At 37.2% G+C, this 17,539-nt stretch overlaps 1 protein-coding gene across 3 annotated transcripts; it reads right to left on the bottom strand.

The window, feature by feature from the left end:
• Positions 1-6,150: 6,150 nt before the first annotated feature.
• On the bottom strand, positions 6,151-15,498 carry LOC311289979 (uncharacterized protein). 3 transcript variants are annotated; one of them, XM_084408258.1, is made up of 7 exons: positions 15,411-15,498; positions 13,097-13,425; positions 12,461-12,914; positions 8,914-9,022; positions 7,847-7,916; positions 7,012-7,166; positions 6,151-6,823 (listed from the first exon to the last, which is right to left on the bottom strand). In XM_084408258.1, exons 2-7 carry the CDS (start codon positions 13,421-13,423, stop codon positions 6,661-6,663), a joined length of 1,278 nt encoding a protein of 425 aa, XP_084264384.1. In that variant the 5' UTR covers positions 13,424-13,425; positions 15,411-15,498; the 3' UTR covers positions 6,151-6,660. The 3 variants fall into 3 exon arrangements, with proteins under 3 accessions (XP_084264384.1, XP_084264383.1, XP_084264385.1); XM_084408257.1 differs by lacking the exon at positions 15,411-15,498 and having other exon boundaries at positions 13,097-14,371; XM_084408259.1 differs by lacking the exon at positions 13,097-13,425 and having other exon boundaries at positions 6,156-6,823; positions 15,411-15,484.
• Between the last annotated feature and the right edge of the window lie 2,041 nt (positions 15,499-17,539).

Below are 17,539 nucleotides of genomic sequence, written 5' to 3'. Positions count from 1 at the left end.
ATTGGGCATTTATAAGTATATTTTAAAGAAAATCTAGTTCCTACATTATTTTTCTATACATTGACTCACAATGGCCTGCTCCGATATGGAAGAACATGCCATCCTCTCCGTGGACAGACTTTTACACCCTAGAAATCACAGTCAGTCCCACAGCATACATGCGACTAATTTAAGTCTTATTCCTCGCCTCTCTTCGTGTGACAATGGCCTGCTCCGATACAGAAGAACATGCCATCCTCTCCGAGGACATGTCCGAGGACACTCATTCCAACCACTTTGACATTGATGAAAGCCCAACCTCCAAGACGAAGCTCCAGATTAGCCGTAAAATCTGCATCTATCGATGATTGGCCTCTTGAGAAAATTCTTCCTGTACTATATAAATGGAATATTCAGATTCCGCCACATGCCAGTCACGAGGATCTATTCCAACTCTTCTCAAAAACTGCACAGGAACAAGAGCATATTCCACCATCAGAAGTCTCCACTCCACGTCCTTCCGGACAGAAGCGCCACAAAAAAGGAAACATTCGTCAATAGAGCATCTTTCAGTGCACATCTCCAAACAAAGTCCTCGGCATCTTGTTCACCGCCTCAGTCTAACGACCCAGTCCTAACCACCTTATCTTCAATTCAGAATGCCTTATCTAACATGGATGGAAGGCTACAAGCGCTTGAGAACCAGCAAAATACCACTAGTTTATATCCAATTCTGAACGCTTCAGGAATTCACCCACAGCCGACGCTCGCCGGTAACGTTACCTCTCTAACACAAGAAAGCCTCGAGTTCCTGCCGAGGAGAACACTCAGTTCCGCAGTTCCAACAGCTTCACCTGGAGTGTCATTCTTCCCACCAGCCGCACCGATCACTCCTCAATTGAAGACTCAAATCCTGGCAGGTAACGATATTAATTTAGTAAAGATCTTGTTATGCTCTGAATCCAGCTATAAAGCAGCCGTAGACTGTGGTAACGTATCTGTGATACTAAAAGAAAGTGACCCCAGACTCTCTAAGAGCCTTACAACTGCTGAATTTAACATTGCTTTTGGAGTGTATAGAGAAGTAATTTATGAAATTCAACCTGAGAGAAGGCAAGAACTGGACACCTACCTTGTAATCATTTCAGATCTAGCTATGTCTTACGGTGGCACGCTGTTTTACGAGTATCACAAGTCTTTCTCTGCCAAAGCTGCCATGTATATTCAGCGTTTCAACCAGAGACTGGACTGGTCAGTAGTCGATTTAGATTTAATCAGCAGACACTTCACTGGTCACCGTACCCTTTCATGTTCGCTATGTGGTTAATTTTCTTCACACATCTTGTGTCCTAAAATATCTATCTCGGCTGGCACTACTTACAAGCCGGATGTTGGGGAAAGTTCTAAGGTGGTGAAACCGGCTGTTTTTACACCCCTTTGTTTTCGTTATAATGAAAATGACTGTAACCGATCTAACTGTAAATTTATTCACGTTTGCAGCTATTGTGGCGACAGTCACAAAGACTGTTTGTCCTCGAAGAAACAGTCGTTTCAAGAAACATTAAAAGCTGTGCCAATTACTCCTATCAACACAAGTGAACTCCAGAAAGCTTAAAAAAAAAATCACCCAAACCATTGTTTCGTGAGCTATCTGTTAATCAGTTTGCTGAAGGGCTTTTTTGCCGGTTTAGCGTCTTTTCCTCCCTTCTCGTATACAATCTGCTATCAAAGAGCCCAATATCGTAGATAGTTTATTAGCAAAATAAGTAGATAAAGGTTACATGATCGGTCCCTTTTCTGAACATCCTTTTAACGTGTTTTGTATTAACCCCATTGGCATAGCTGCGCGAAAATACTCTTTTTCTTTCTTCCCCCCATTCTATTAATGGAGTTAAAAGTGTCAATAGCTTGATTCCATCCGAACCATAGTCTCTTTATTATGCAACCATCGATCATGCCATCAAATTCAATAAAACTGCCGGCAGAGGTGCTTGGTTAAGTAAAGCTAATATAACCAATGCATTTAAAATCATGCCCCTCCACCGTCCCAGTGGCACCTTTTTGGTGTTAAGTGGCGCAACAAGACGTTTTTCGCTGTTAGGCTCCCTTTTGGTTGCAAAAGTAGCCCAGACATTTTCAACACTTTATCTGAAGCCTTGTGTTGGATTTTATCCAATAATTGTAAACTGTCTTTCGTGCTCCACCTGCTGGACGATTTCTTAGTTATTGATTACCCACATTCTCAACTAAATTACTCCATACTCACACTTAAAGAAACATTTGTTAAACTCAGAGTTCCTTTGTCGGAAGAGAAAACCCAAGATCCTTTGTGCAAATTTGATTTTTTAGGTATCTCACTGGATTCTACCAAAATGCAAGCCTCTTTACCTCTGGATAAATTAAAGCATATCAGAGAATTTATACAAGCATTCCTGCTAGCTCCATCAGTCATTAAACAAGACCTTTCTTTATTAGGGCATCTTAATTTTGCTATGAGGATTATTCCACAGGGTCGCTCTATCATATCTAGACTTCTAGAAATTTCAAAATCAAGTCAGTAATCTTAATGATTCAGTATATTTAAATGAAGGCTGCAAAAATAAAGGTGGTCATTGAAAATGTGTTCTGATCTGATCTGAAAATGTGATCATCTTCACAGAAAATGAGCCAAGGCCAATGTGTCTGAGGTTGAAAAAATAATAAATAGTCTTTTGCATCTGACCTTTACTTCAATTGCCCACCTTCTATGCTGTCTATGCTAAATAGTTTTGTTTTTTGTTTCTGTTTGTATTCCAAATGTAATGCGATATGCAACTGCAATCCAATTAAATAAATAAAAGTCCAATTCTTGGACTGGGCAAATGTCTATTGTCCATTTATGGATGAACTGATTGTTTGTTCTTTACTGTTATTGTGAAGCGTCCTTGAGCTTGGGAAAGGCGCTATATAAATTAAATATATTATTATTATTAAAAGATCCCTCCATAGGCCTCCTCCTGAATGGTCTTAAAAAGGAAAGTCCAGCCATTAATGATACACGTTTACCTTTCACACTTCCTATAGTCCATCTCATGGTTTCTCAGCTGCGCACGGGTTTCTTTAGCCCATATACTAATATACTCCTGGAAGCAGTATTTCTTTCGGCTTTTTATGGTTTTCTGAGATGTGGGGAATTTACTGCATGTTCAAAAATAATTTATCCTTCCCAAGACCTCTCATTAGATGATATCTCACCGAAATCTAACTGTTTTGAAATTCTCCTTAAACATTCAAAGGAAGACAAAGAAAAGAAAGGTTTGTTTGTAACCATATCTCGTACTAATTCTGAATTTTGTCCCCTCTCTTCCATGGTCCGGTACCTGAACTACGGCGCTCATTCACACTCCAGTGAAACACTGTTTGCTACAGAGGATTAGAACATCATGACAAGGTGCTGGTTCACACATCACCTACGTCTCCTTTGCCAACATTGTGGTCTTGACCCTAACTTCTACACAGCGTACTCCTTTCGACAGCAGCTTCTACCATCCCTGCTCCTATGCTCCAAAGAATGGGACGATGGACATCCTCTGCTTTCCAACGCTACATTCGCCTAGGAACTAATGACATTTTGCAGGCACATAAACCCATGAGTCACTACAACCTATAGACTCAACCTCTGTTATGATCAGTACCTGATAATCATCACGTACCACCACTAGTTGTTGGGGGTTTGTTAATAAATTCAGAGTTTTCCTACGTATCAAGTATTGTCTCGCTTCTATATTCCTCTGATCACACATGATCAGATTCTGTAAAATTAGCCCAAGGAACCATGTTTCCTACTCTCTCGAGGTAAGCTACCTCCGGTGAGATTTGAGGAGCCACGCTCCTCTTAGACACGCTGTCTCTCGTAGTTATGAAATCAATCCGACTCATTGAATTCGACAACGTTTTTGTGTTAGGGGGATTTTTGTCTCAAGGATGTCTCTCAAAGCTGTCTAGTATGGCAGCTCGAGCACCTTAGAGCCTAAGCCTCTCACCAAATCCAAAGATTGTCAATGAATTTCATTCTTAAAGTGGTCCTGACTGAACTGTATAAAGTACATAATTTATGCAACACTGTAATTCAGTTGTAAAGCAGCTCTACAGAACACATAATATCATCCTCCAGCTCAATTAAGTTCAAGTTTTGTTCTCATATTACAGCGTATAGCAATAGCTATCTTTACTTACATTTAAATGCTTTTTTGACGTCCTTCCGTGGTTGAAAAGCTGAGTTAAATGGATGGTTCGGAGTAAAATAAACCTAGGGTCCTTTGCACCATGACCTCGAGCCAAACACCCCCCCAGAAGCCTTTTTTCCCTTGGTTGAACATTATTAAAGTTAGAGCTTATTTAGAGATATCTGCCGAATGGCTTAGTGCAGGCGCTAATGGGACCAAGGCTGTATCTCGTAAATTACCCCACTAATAATGCCCAGAATGGTACCAAATTTCTACAGTACTACAAATAGGTTCTATACTCATAAAACGAGGCATTGGAAAGTTTGTAAGTACATCAGATGTTTATTTAAATAACACTTGCCTGATGGCTCATGCTACTGCTAACCAGGACGTCAAGGCCACTTCAGTGATTTGGGAAAAGCACGTAAAACTCCAGGCAGAAAGCGATGCATAAGGATGTAGTGTAACGACACCCAGTTCCAGGAATCCACTATTTTGTTGATAGTGTTAACTAATAATTGTTGCAAACTGGTACTAAGTTATCAACACTTAATAATAACGAATAATAATTCGTCGTTACACTAAACTAGAAAGGTATGGGATACGAGGGGTGGCTGGAAACTGGGTAAAAAGCTACTTAAGCGAAAGAAAACAATATGTGCAGATGGGTGAGTCCTCATCTAACTGACGTGTAATTTCTTGCGGTGTCCCCCAGGGGTCAGAATTGGGCCCTAAATCATTCAACTTGTACATCAATGATATATTTAATGTTTCACAATTACTTAAGTGTGTTTTGTTTGCAGATGACAGCAACATCTTCTATTGTGATGACAATTATGATAAGGTTATTAATGTTGTAAATACTGAACTAAGGAATATAAAAAAAATGGATGGATAGCAATAAATTATCTTTAAACTTTAAAACTAAAGCCATATTATTTGGTAATTCTAAAACAAAACCGGAAAACACAATTGAGATAGATGGGATACAAATTGAAAATGTCTCTGAAATAAAAAAATTTGAAGTTACAATAGATAATAAACTAACTTGGAAAACTCACATCAGACACATAAAAACCAAAGTCTCCAAAAGCCTTGCAATAATAAATAAAGCCAAACATGTCCTTGATAACAATATACTCTGTACCCTGTTTTGTTCCCTGATTCTACCATACTTAACTTACTGCGTTGAAGTATGGGGAATTAATTATAATAACTCATTACAGTCACTCCTTATCTTACAAAAAAGGGCTATACGTACCATACACAAGGCTGAATATCTTGGACACACAAATCCACTTTTTCTCATATCAAAGTTATAAAAAATACAGGACCTTGTTAAATTCAACACAGCACAATTCTTATTTAAAGCATTTCACAACCTATTACCTGCTAACATACAAACGTTATTCACTCAGAGAGAGCAGTTGTACAGTTTGAGGAGCTATGGGGACTATTTGGGGCTCGAACTCAAACAATGTCAAAGCATTCACCAGTTTAAAGCACTCTATAAACAGAAGGTCTTGTCACAGTACAAGGAGGGCGGGGTTTAATTGTCTGGTGATGTATTCATGTATTCTTAGGCTGTGTTATCTTATCCTATCTTATCTTAATTTACGAGATACATCATAGGATCCATTAACGCCTGCACTAAGCCATCCGGCTGATTTCTCTAAATAAGCTCTAACTAATAATGTTCAACAAAGGTGAAAAAAGGCTTCTGGGGGGGGTGTTTGGCTCGAGGTCATGGTGCAAAGGACCCTAGGTTGATTTTACTCCGAACCATCCATTTTACTAAATTTTAAACTTTTTTACAACAAAAACAAACCATCACTGAGTTTTCTTAAGCTGGACTGTGACGCTATTTTCTTATGGAAACAAACTTTGTTGCATTATTTTCCTGTTATCTCTGTTAAGCTGCTTTGAAACAATCTGTATTATAAAAAGCGCTATAAAGGTGACTTGATTTGACATTCTGTACCATTTAGAGTGCTACTTAATTCCAAATATGTAATTTTTTTACTTATATTTTTTCTTATTAATTTACTGTAGGTTGTACCTTGCAGCCATGCATTACAATGAAAATGCAGACCATGAGCAGGCAACAACATCAGCAGGACAAGCTATGTACAAGGTCGTTTTACAAAGTCAAAGAAGGGTGAATGCACTGCAAAGCCACTTAAAACAGCCCCTTTAGATGGTATGTTATGAAACAAATTTTATTTAAAAGACATATACAAATACACTTGACACATAGTGAAACATTTGAGATGTTCTAAAGGGGTAGGTTGCGTATCAAAATGAATATAATAGAATTTCCTTCTGTATGCTGTGAATGACCTGATAAAGCTTGTCTTTGAAAAGATGTTTGCAGACCCCTCACCATTTGTAGAAGAGCGAAAAAAAAATCCCGTTTCTGTCCACTCAGTTTGAAAAACCTTCAAAAGAGGAAGATTTGTCTGCCACGTCTCAAGCTTTAGTCAAGAGGCGGTCGAAATCCAACAAACTGTCCATCCGGATCAGGAAACTCTTGCTGAATCCGGAGCACAACACAGGATGGAAGAACAACCCTGATTTTACGTCCTAAATAGCCCCAGCACCAGCTGACGAAGCTTCGATGGGCGAGATAACGATACCGCCTGTAAAGAGAGTGGTGGACACAATTAACATTGAAGATAAAACTGTAATAATTTTTTTTTAAAATGTAAAAAAAATATTTGTAAAAACATTAATGTCTTAATTCGGTTTTTTTTTGCAGTGGTGTCACGAAATTACATTTATATTGGTTCACAAAATAATGTAATAAAATGCCATAAAAAAAACTTACCCTTCTTCTGTTCTACGCCTCAAATTTCCATAATCAGCTCTGTAAATGTTTAAAATGTTCTGCAGGGTGTAAGGATTCAAACAGTTCGGTTCGAAGCCTGGGTGGTGTGTCATGCATTTTAGAGGCCCTGAAACCTGATTCATTCGTCTTAAAACCTAAGGAAGACAAGCCACCAACTATTTATAATACTGTCAAAATTACAAGAGTAAAAGCAACTAATTTAAAAGCATCACATGACCTCTTTCATTAACCCTTGTGTATCCTTATGGACATTTGCCTTATGGACATTAGGTCCTTAGTGTAACCACTTTGTGTACCTAGTGCAAAATATATTTATTAAAGGAAATGGGAGTAAAATACTAAACTTCCAATAAAAGTGCACACCTTAGACAAAAGGTGTGCACTTTTATTGGAACTTTACTCCTATTTCCTTTAATAAATATATTTTGCACTACGTACACAAAGTAGTTACACTAAGGACCTTAAGGACAAAAATATCCCCATTAAAACTGCAATATTTAATCCCAGGGTCATTTAACTATAAAATGATGCTGTCTTTGTTAATAGGCGTTCATTTTGTATCCTTTAAAATGAGACCAAACTTAAGTCTGCTCCCAAGCTTCACTTTTTTTATGACAGTTTGTTGACATGGGTATTTTTGTTCTTTAAGGACCTCAGAGTAACTTTTTTAAATTGACACACAAGGGTTAAATTATGTGTATATGTGTTTTTTCCCCCCACAAATGTGACAACTGCTAGTGTGGGAACATTTCCCAAAAAGAGGATTGGTTTAATACATATATACATCTTTTTATGGAGTAATTTATTGCAGTACCTTTGATATTTCCATGCAGCAGACATTTTCAACTTCGCTGGGCATTCTATTACAGTTTTCACATCTGCACCTAAATAAACCACAAAAATACACCAGTTTGTTTTTAAACTGTATTTTATGTTATCACTTCAGGCACAGACCTCCTCAGGGGCAGGGGCCGAAAGGCCAAAAAGGGCACACAAAAAAGTTCCTTGTTTTTTTATCCTTTCTTTCCTTGGCATTCTATGAAAAGACGTTGATACAATAAGAATGCATAACACATCAAACGAAAATAGGGAAATTATGATAACATTACTAAATATTATTTACTTTACCAAACAAAACAGTTAGAAGTTTTCATTTTCAAGAATCATTTTGCTGATGTTGTCAATTTTATGTATTATATGCATGAAAGTGTTAGCTATCGTGAAATCAGTAACGCTTTACAATAAGGTTTCATTAGTTAAATTTGTTAAAATGACCTATTAATGAATACTGGAATCATGGACTTAAGATTTCATTTCACTAGATGCATTTCCCCAAGCTAATAACACTTGCTATGGCCTTGGATAAAAACAAATGACATTGTCAGACTCAGAATGCGGCTGAAATCGAGTTATACTTTTATTAAAGTTAAGCATAACTCGCATGCTGCCGGTTTTTTTACAGTAGCATGGTAGGATAAATGTAACTTTTCCGTATTAGCTTAACGTTACCTGCTGCTTGTGTAGTTTAAAGACTTGCGGCGAACTGCTGCGTACGTAGCGCTGCAAAGGAAACATGGAAAGGCTGGCTACCACTTCACCTCCGCAAAATGCTTCCGCCAAAAAAAAAATTTATATTATATTTTTTTGTATTATTATTGTTAGTGGCAATGGTGTACAAGTGTATTGTTATTTATTATAATATTTATAATAATAAAAATAATAATTATTAACAATTATCAGAGAGGGGAACAATACATTTTGTTGTGATTTATTGTGTCCCCGGCGCTCCCCGCACACGCCACTGACATGAAGTCGTTGCAGTAAAGAAGATAAATTAAACCGTTATAACAATATATCTAAAAAAGGTAAGTGGTAACTTACCACTGTGAAACGTTCTGCTGAAGTCGTGCTTGCAAAGGTGGTTCCGATTCATCGACTTGGTCATCTGCATTTTCAGGATCCGACTCAGGCTCGAACTGATATGGTAAAACTGATGACATAATTATTAATGTATAAGTATAACATAAATAAGAATCAGCTGGCCAATCAGAGCACACTGCAATTTTTGGAAGGAGGGGCTTTGTAGAAATCAGTGCATTTTAGAAAGACTTTTAGAAAGAGGAGCTACAATAATGTACAGTATAGGGGCTTTCGCACCAGGTAGTTCTAGTAACTTATGGCGCTTTTCCACTGCATGGTACGGTACGGCTCGGTTCGGTACGGCACGCTTTGGCGCTTTTCCACTGCATGGTACGGCTCACTTATGGCGCATTTCCACTGCATGGTACGGTACGGCTCGCTTCGGCTCGCTTTAAATGGTACCACCTCTGTTGAGGTTCCAAGCGTACCGTACCGATACTAAAATGTGACGTGAAAACACTGCAGATCACTGATTGGTCACACAGAATTGTCACTACCAGCGTCATTGTATTTGCGACACGAGACTCTAAACCCGCTGGATTTAAATAGCCAGTAGACAACAGCCAACGCTGTAGCACCTGTTTTTAAAGTATTTGCTAGAAAAAAGAAGTAAAAAACTTTATAAAAGAAATGGCTGAATCGTGGTTAGTGGACGAGGTGCAGACGTTCCTCTCGTTGGTTGCCGAGGAGCGGATCAACTATAGCGGGCAACTATAACGATCAGTCCCACCCACTTTGAAGCGGTACTAACTGCAGTGGAAAAGCAACCGAGCTAAAGCGAACCGTGCCGTACCGAGTCGAGTCGTACCATGCAGTGGAAAAGCGAAGCGAGCCGAACCGTTCCGCGCCGAGCTGAACCGTACCGAGCCGAACCATGCAGTGGAAAAGCGCCATTAGTTATAGGAACTAGCCACCAGGGCACCTTGGGAACGTTTTCTTGGTTGCATTCACACTGCCAGTAGGAACTCTGAAGTATCGTAAGCCGCGCTTGTTGTTGTGACTTACTTTGACGGCGCTGAGAACACCAGAGCCTGGGCTCACAGTGCTTGCATTCTCCATGTTCATTAGTTTACGATCTGTCTAACAGTCCTGTCTAACATGTTATTAGATAGAACTGTTATACATAGAAAGTAGACAATATATGATAAGGTATTGGCGTATGCCTCGTGGATGATTATTCAGTGTTGCTAGCTGAGCAGAAATATATAATCATGTTTGGCTTCGTCCCCTCAAAGTCGCTTTAGATTTTCTCCTCAGCGTAAAGGTTAAGAGGTCCATCTATCACTGTTTTCCATGTTCGTAGAGTTAGTTTCTGGAGTAAATATATATGCTAATAACCAGTGTTGTAATGTAACGGAGTACAAATACTTCGTTACTGTACTTAAGTAGAAATTTCACGTATCTGTACTTTACTTCGTTATTTAAATTTATGTCAACTTTTACTTTTACTCCACTACATTTCCTAGATAAAATGTATACTTTTACTCCGCTATATTTCCACTAAGCATCTTCGTTACTCGTTACTACAAAATAAAATCAGAAGAAATGTGTGCGACTACAATAAGGGAGGTTTGGCGAATCACTGCTCCTAGATTGCAGTACGCACGCTCCGCACGGCGCGCGCTCTATTACAGCGTAATGCTTGTTTGTTGCCATGCCAAAGGAGGAGGAAGCACAACTGAAACCGCCATGGAAGCACGAGCACCTGGAGCACGTTTAACCAGAGCTGCCAACTCTCACGCATTCTCCGTGAGACACACGCAATTGACATTTTTCACACGCTCTCATGCCACACATGCATTTTCTCACGCACAGAAAAATCGCGACGCAAAGAGGACACGGAGACCGACAGACTAGACAAAGCAAGTTACTTTATGACAACTTACCGAAATGTATATTCCTCATACATAATATCGATCAATAAGTGTTTTTCATCAGCGTGAAGAAGTCAATAACATAGCTGAAGGACAATTATGTCACATTTACCTCAGGAAAGCCATTTAATAAACATAGGCTAGCCTATAGCACAGTTGGCAAGAAAAAAAAAATAGCAATAGAGAGTATTTTGCTAAATATGTGTTCTATATTACATATTTACTATATTTTTACTTATATCATTAAAGTTTTTATTATAATAATAAAAAACGCATTATATTTAAGTATTTTTAACCTTAAATAATAGCCTACTACCAGCTGATAGGGCTCTCTGTATGTTTACAGCATTAGGTGAGTTGTTTTTATTGTTTGTTTGTTTTTTGAGAAAAATTAAGGCCTATCTTGAGTAGCCTACCTAATATTTATACAAATGAGTCAATATTAAATCAAATCACAATTGAATTGAAATAATAAAAAAGCGTAGCTTACCAGAAATTGTTCCATCTAAACATTGTAACATGTCACTAAACCTAATAAAATTCAGTTTAATTACAAAAATGTTAGTGACAATCACAATACACTTATTGTGATGCAAATTTTTTTTACAGCTAAAGGTACATGCAGTGGGAAATAAACGATAACACAAGTAGCCTACAGTACAGGCTACACAGTCCCTCCAGTTTTTCACGTTTCCGTGATCGCTGAATTCAACGCATAATCCAAAAAAAAAAACAGTTTTTTTTACTTTTACTTCAATTACTTAAGTACATTAAATATCGGAAAATTACTTTTGATACTTAAGTACAGTATATATCAGATACTTTAAGACTTTTACTTAAGTAATATTCTAAAAGATAACTTTCACTTCTACCAAAGTCTTTTTCTAGTACGATACTTGTACTTTTACTCAAGTATTGCTTTCTAGTACTTTATACAACACTGCTAATAACTGTGTGTTTACACAGCTTTTTTTTTAAATGGCGAGTGCTGGTGTTTCACGTGTGTCCGGCCAATCAGCGAACACTAACGTAACAGGAGTTCCTATAGTGCTGGTTTAGATCCTACTCTGAAGTAGGAGCTAAATTAGTTCCTCCAAAAGGAGTTCCTAGAACTAAAATCATTCCTAAATTCCTATTTCCTGCGGTGCGAACATGCCAAAATCAGAGTACTTCCACCAATAGTTCTAGGAACTGTGAAAAGGTTCCTCCGGTGCGAAATCCCCTCATGTGAATTATTTTTATTTTTTTTACATTAAAGCATGTTAACATTTTTTATTACAACCAATACACAAAATAATGATCTTTGAAAAAAAGCATCATATGACCGCTTTTAATGTTAGTCAAAATAATTGTTTTGCTTAAGCTTCTTCTGTATTATTTTTCCTAATTGAATGTGTGACTTCATGTCATAATACGAATGTTCAATGTGGAAGTAGGATCTTCTCATGTTCACTTGAAGGCAGCATTAGTATTTGTCTGATCATGATATCTCAATGTCCACATGAGGGACCCGCTCATGTGGACGTCATATTAGCACTCATATGACACTCTTCAAAAATATAATTTATTTATGTAGAGAAGGACATTTTAATAAGGGTCAAATGACTGAGTTCAGCTTTGAGAATGAAACCAACCTGTGTGTTCCTCAGTGAATGCTTCTTCAATCGTCATGTTTTCACTCTCCTCTTTAATAAACGGCATCTTTGTTTGTTCTTCAGTATCTTCTTGTTTCACAACGAATGATTCTATCTTCATTTCTTCACTCTCCACTTGAATAAACGCCATCTTGGTTTGTTCCTCAGGTTCTTCTTGTTTCACACTGCTCACTTCTTCAATCTTGATTTCTTCACTCTCCTCTTTAATAAACTCCATCTTTGTTTGTTCCTCAGGTTCTTCTTGTTTCACAATGAATGATTCTATCTTCATTTCTTCACTCTCCACTTGAATAAACGCCATCTTGGTTTGTTCCTCAGGTTCTTCTTGTTTCACACTGAATGCTTCATCAATCTTGATTTCTTCACTCTCCTCTTTAATAAATGCCATCTTTATAATAGTGTGTCTCGTGGACCTCAGTCGCTTCAATTTGTCCTTTTTAAGATAAGAATAATTAACAGCAAGAAAACTTCATCCAAACTAAATCTCTGGGTGCGTCTCAAACAGAGTTATTACCCCCAGCAGTACAAATTAAAGGGATACTTCACCGATTAGCATTAAACTTTGTCTCAGTAGAAACCCGGTATAGTAGTATTTTCGAATGACCTTGCTTTTACCTCTAAGCAAATGCGTTTAGTACCAGATGGCCCAGGCTGTTCGTCATCTGGGAAGGTGAATATCGATGGAATTGCGGTGTCCTTCAGAGTGGTTCTCTTCATTCCAAGGACATTCGGTTCGTAGTCTTCCTTCTTGAAATGGCGACTGCAAACCCTCTGGTTTTTCAGGTTTTCCAAATCGGTGTCCTCTCCAAACTTCGGGTGTTTGATAGCCCGCAGCCATTGTTTGCCCCTCTCCAAATGTTTAACCGGCAAATGATGGAAACTTACTGCTTGTCCTTTCCTGGTTTTGGCTGTACATCCCGGTACAAAGCAATTTAGCCCCATTTCTATGGAAAAAACGCAAGTATTTAAATGATCAACTAACTCGTCACGGAGACTCACGCTAAAATGGCGTCTTTTCAGTTTCAAGTCAACTAGTAGCCTAGCTGTATCCCTTCTTCCGATACTGCCCTCTGTAACCGGTAGGCGTGGCTTGGGAGTGGCCTTGTAGGGCAGCGAAGCAAGTGCATTCTGGGAGTTGTCTTTCATCCACATGAGTCAAAAAAAAAATTCTGGCTTTTCTCAGTCTAGAAGGCACCAACTTCTAAAATAATTCCACATTTCTACAACATTAATGACCCAATTTAAATACAAATTCATCTTTCCAGCGGTGAAATATCCCTTTAACAATAGAACACAATTTATACATACACTACAAGTTTAAACTTGGTATGATTTGTATATTATATTTAATAGATTACATTTTCAAGAAAACATTTGCAGTTGGTTTGTAAAAGTAGCAATTATTTACACGCAGGGCTCCAGACTGCGACCAATTGGTCTTATTTTGCGACCATTTTTCCTGCCGGTGCGACCAAATATTTATTTACACAATGTTGCCGAGCAGCGAATCCAAACAAAATGAAAGCGGAATGAAAATGCGCTACTCATTTATGCATATGCTTCACGGACCGTTTATTAGTTCGGACCAATAATGGACAGCGCAGCACCCCGAACTTGCCAGTCGTGGGCCGATCTCGATCAAGCGACACTGTAACTAGAAGATCCAGACTCAGGAGATCCAGTGAAGAAATCCATTGAATTCGCCTCAGAATTAATAATATCATCGCTGCGAGATCCAGTGAGAAACATTCCGATACGGCGCAGAGTTCTCTGTTTTAAACCATAGATATCAGCTCAAACAGCGCTGACGTGGAAACCAGGATAAACACTTAGAGAAGGCTTTCAGTCCACAAATCAGCAACATTCACAATGGATTTAATGTAGTAACTGTAACCATAATGTGACAGAAATAAATCATATATAAATTTTATTTTTAATGTGATGACCAACACATTTTTTGTTCATCCTTCAAAGCTTGTCCTAAAACTAAAAAAACTAAGATGTAGGCAAACTCTTATTTAACCACTTATTTAAAAATAATAAAATAAATAAATTAGCCTACCATTGTAAACTGTAGGATGCTTATTGGCTATTTTCACTCCCTAATATAAATTTTGTTTCACTCGTTTTGCTTTTTAATTAATATTAAGACATTATGAATGATAATAATTAAAGTTAATTTCATCTACAGCATAAATTAAGCTTTGTGCTTTATTGTCAGCCCCAGTGCTACCAGATTTCTTTTGTAGAACTCAGTGGCTCCGGTGCTGCTGCCCTCAAAAGTTAGTCTGGAGCCCTGTGAACTTAAAATAAAACTGCATACTGTAATATCTGTACGTTAAGTATATTTATTATTAAATAATTTGTCAGTATTACAGTTATTTTGTGGGGAAATTTGAATTATTGCATTGCAAGCTGATTTAAGATGTGCCCCTAAATTTTCTACTTGCGCTCCTAAAATTTTCAGTCAGGGGCTACAGCGCTCCTAGTAAAAAAAGTTTGTCTGGAGCCCTGACACGTGTGTTTGTTTTCTAGTTGCATTTACCCTGTTTTGACTAGCATGTCTCGTCAGCATGCGGTGATTCGAGCTATTCGAATCAATGAATCATTACGTGAAGCATTTGATTCAATTGATTCGGAGTATCAAAAAGCTCCGTTATCCCATCATAACTTTCTCCATTGACCGAATTTGTTTTTAGGATAAACTGATTCACGATATACGACGCGAAATGAGACGCACCTTTTTAGGAACGTTACTCGTGTGTGGATGCACTTAACTAACAAAATTAACGTTCATTAATTACAGATAAATCAATACAATTGTACATTTAATGCAGAATAATTCTTTTAAGATCACCTCTGATAATTAAAAAAACCGACTGAACGATTTTTATCGATTCAAACACGTTAAATGCTTAAAAACACAAACCTTTCTTCAGCCGAATCACAACCCGATCACAACTAACAGGGGCTCGCGGCGCATAGTTATGACGTCACACATTTAGACCAAAATAAAAGTCCCGTTCACACGCTGCTGTCTAAAATAACAAAGTGGAAAGAAAATTACATGCAAAACACACACATAGTATAATAAGAAATAAATAAGGTATTCATATTATTAAATTCTTGGAGAAATATATGTTGTCTGATGATGCGCTGAAAGAGTTTATTGCACATTTTATATGTAAGATGCAAAACAAGTCATGTTTGGGTGCAGAAACCATTTATACCAGGGGTTGGTAACTTCTTTTTCAGTAACAAGACATATTTAAATTGATGTTTGGATGCATTTTTCGAAAGTGCCATAGCAAAAACTGTAATTATTATACAATATACAATGTTTTTTAATTAATTCAAACCTTTATTTGGGCCACACACAAACACACAGACAATATACAGTAGGTAATATATGTTTTATAAAATGTGTAAAATCAATTGTGACTGTGTGTTTATCCTCTTTGATAAATTTTCTTGGCTTTGTAAATTAGTCTTATAAAAGCAGTTGATGACCAGGATGAGGAGAAAGAGAGACAAAGAGGATGAACTGATGGAGTTAATCAGAGAAGAAGACATGAGGTTTCAGAGAGAGACAGGGAAGAAGAGGAGAGCAGGGAGAGGATAGAAGTTTTTTTTAAATATATTAAATGAAACAAAATTAAGTCTTTGTTAAAATGCATAGTTTTATTTACAGTGTTAAAAAAAAAATCATTTACAACATAAAACAACATGGGTTTGAGAACATGGAAAAACAATAACACAAAATTAAAATTGACAGTAATGGAAAAGAACAGATGTGGATGGGCCGCCACAGATCCTGGAATCCTCCCTAATTTATGCACTGTTGTTCATGGGTATTACGTGTGCAAGACACGACAGTTACAATATCATGATTATGGTTAAATAAGACACCTATGATAACAAAATTACATTTATTTTCAAATTAAATATCACAACATACATTTATTATTCAGTCTAGCACTTTAAATATGACAACTTATACTAAATAATAATACATTTACAGTATATAAATATAATACATATAAATACTCTGAGTGATTAAAGAGTTCTCCTTTAAGTGTACTATAAGTGTAACAGTAGTAAACTTTAAGTGCACAACTAGTTCATAATTATGTTTCTCATTTGTACTGCAAGTTAACTTATGGGTATACTAGTAGTTTACTATTTTAATACTTGTAGCAACTTTGAAGTATACTCTCAGTAAACTACTAGTTTAGTAGTTTTATACTGCAAGTATACTTGCAAGTTTTCTTTTAGTGTACTCTCAGTAAACTACTAGTTTAGTAGTTTTATACTACAAGTTTTCTTTAAGTGAACAACATTATTATAGTTTATAATTTATATATAATTTTTGCACTTGCAGTAGGCCTATACTACTATGTTCAAATGTTATTTTTTAATACTTGAAAAATACCTTTAACTATACTTTAATTTTAAAAACATTTTATTAGCTTCATGCATCATTTTTTATCAACACTTGAATGTTGGTAAGTTTCATAAAGAAAGGCAACATTTTAAACAAAAAACACGAGAAAATAATGTTTTTGTCAAAGCCTTGATCAGATTCAGAACGATGATCAAAACACAGATGGAGTAGATCGAGTCCAACACCCCCAAAGCTTCACAGTCGTTTTCTCTTCATGGGTTATCCTTCATTTCATTTGGCAATATTAAACGTACAATATGTTTGTTTGTTTTTTTGCCGCTAGGGGTCGCTAACCTCTTACAATAACAAAGGCGTAGTTTGATGACGCAACATTTGCTAAAAATTATGGATCTTGTCGTCAACGTCAAGCCGACCGATCTAATAATGTTTATGGATGACTGAATACATCGATGTTTTTATCATGACTGTGATATGAAGCAGTTCGGGATTGCTAAGAGACAGCTATCAGCTCCACACGTGACGCGAGTCCCGCGGATATAAAAGGAATATGGACATTTCATTCTACATTACCGAACTACACGCAAGTGCAGAATTATTACTCACAGGTAAGTTTATTAGACAAATTAAACTTGTGAGGTAACGCAGCGCTGTTT

The sequence above is a fragment of the Rutilus rutilus genome (assembly GCF_951802725.1).
Source record: "Rutilus rutilus genome assembly, chromosome: 4".
Taxonomy (NCBI): domain Eukaryota; kingdom Metazoa; phylum Chordata; class Actinopteri; order Cypriniformes; family Leuciscidae; genus Rutilus; species Rutilus rutilus.
Note: the sequence above shows the minus strand (reverse complement) of the source record. Positions and strands in the feature narration are given on the sequence as shown.

Coding starts and splice junctions, on each gene's coding strand:
- LOC311289979 (XM_084408257.1), bottom strand. CDS start 13,633: ATGTGGATGAAAGACAACTCCCAGAATGCACTTGCTTCGCTGCCCTAC. Junction 12,915..13,096: donor CTAAACGCATTTGCTTAGAG/GTAAAAGCAAGG, acceptor TATCTTAAAAAG/GACAAATTGAAGCGACTGAG. Junction 9,023..12,460: donor ATTCACTGAGGAACACACAG/GTTGGTTTCATT, acceptor TTATGTCATCAG/TTTTACCATATCAGTTCGAG.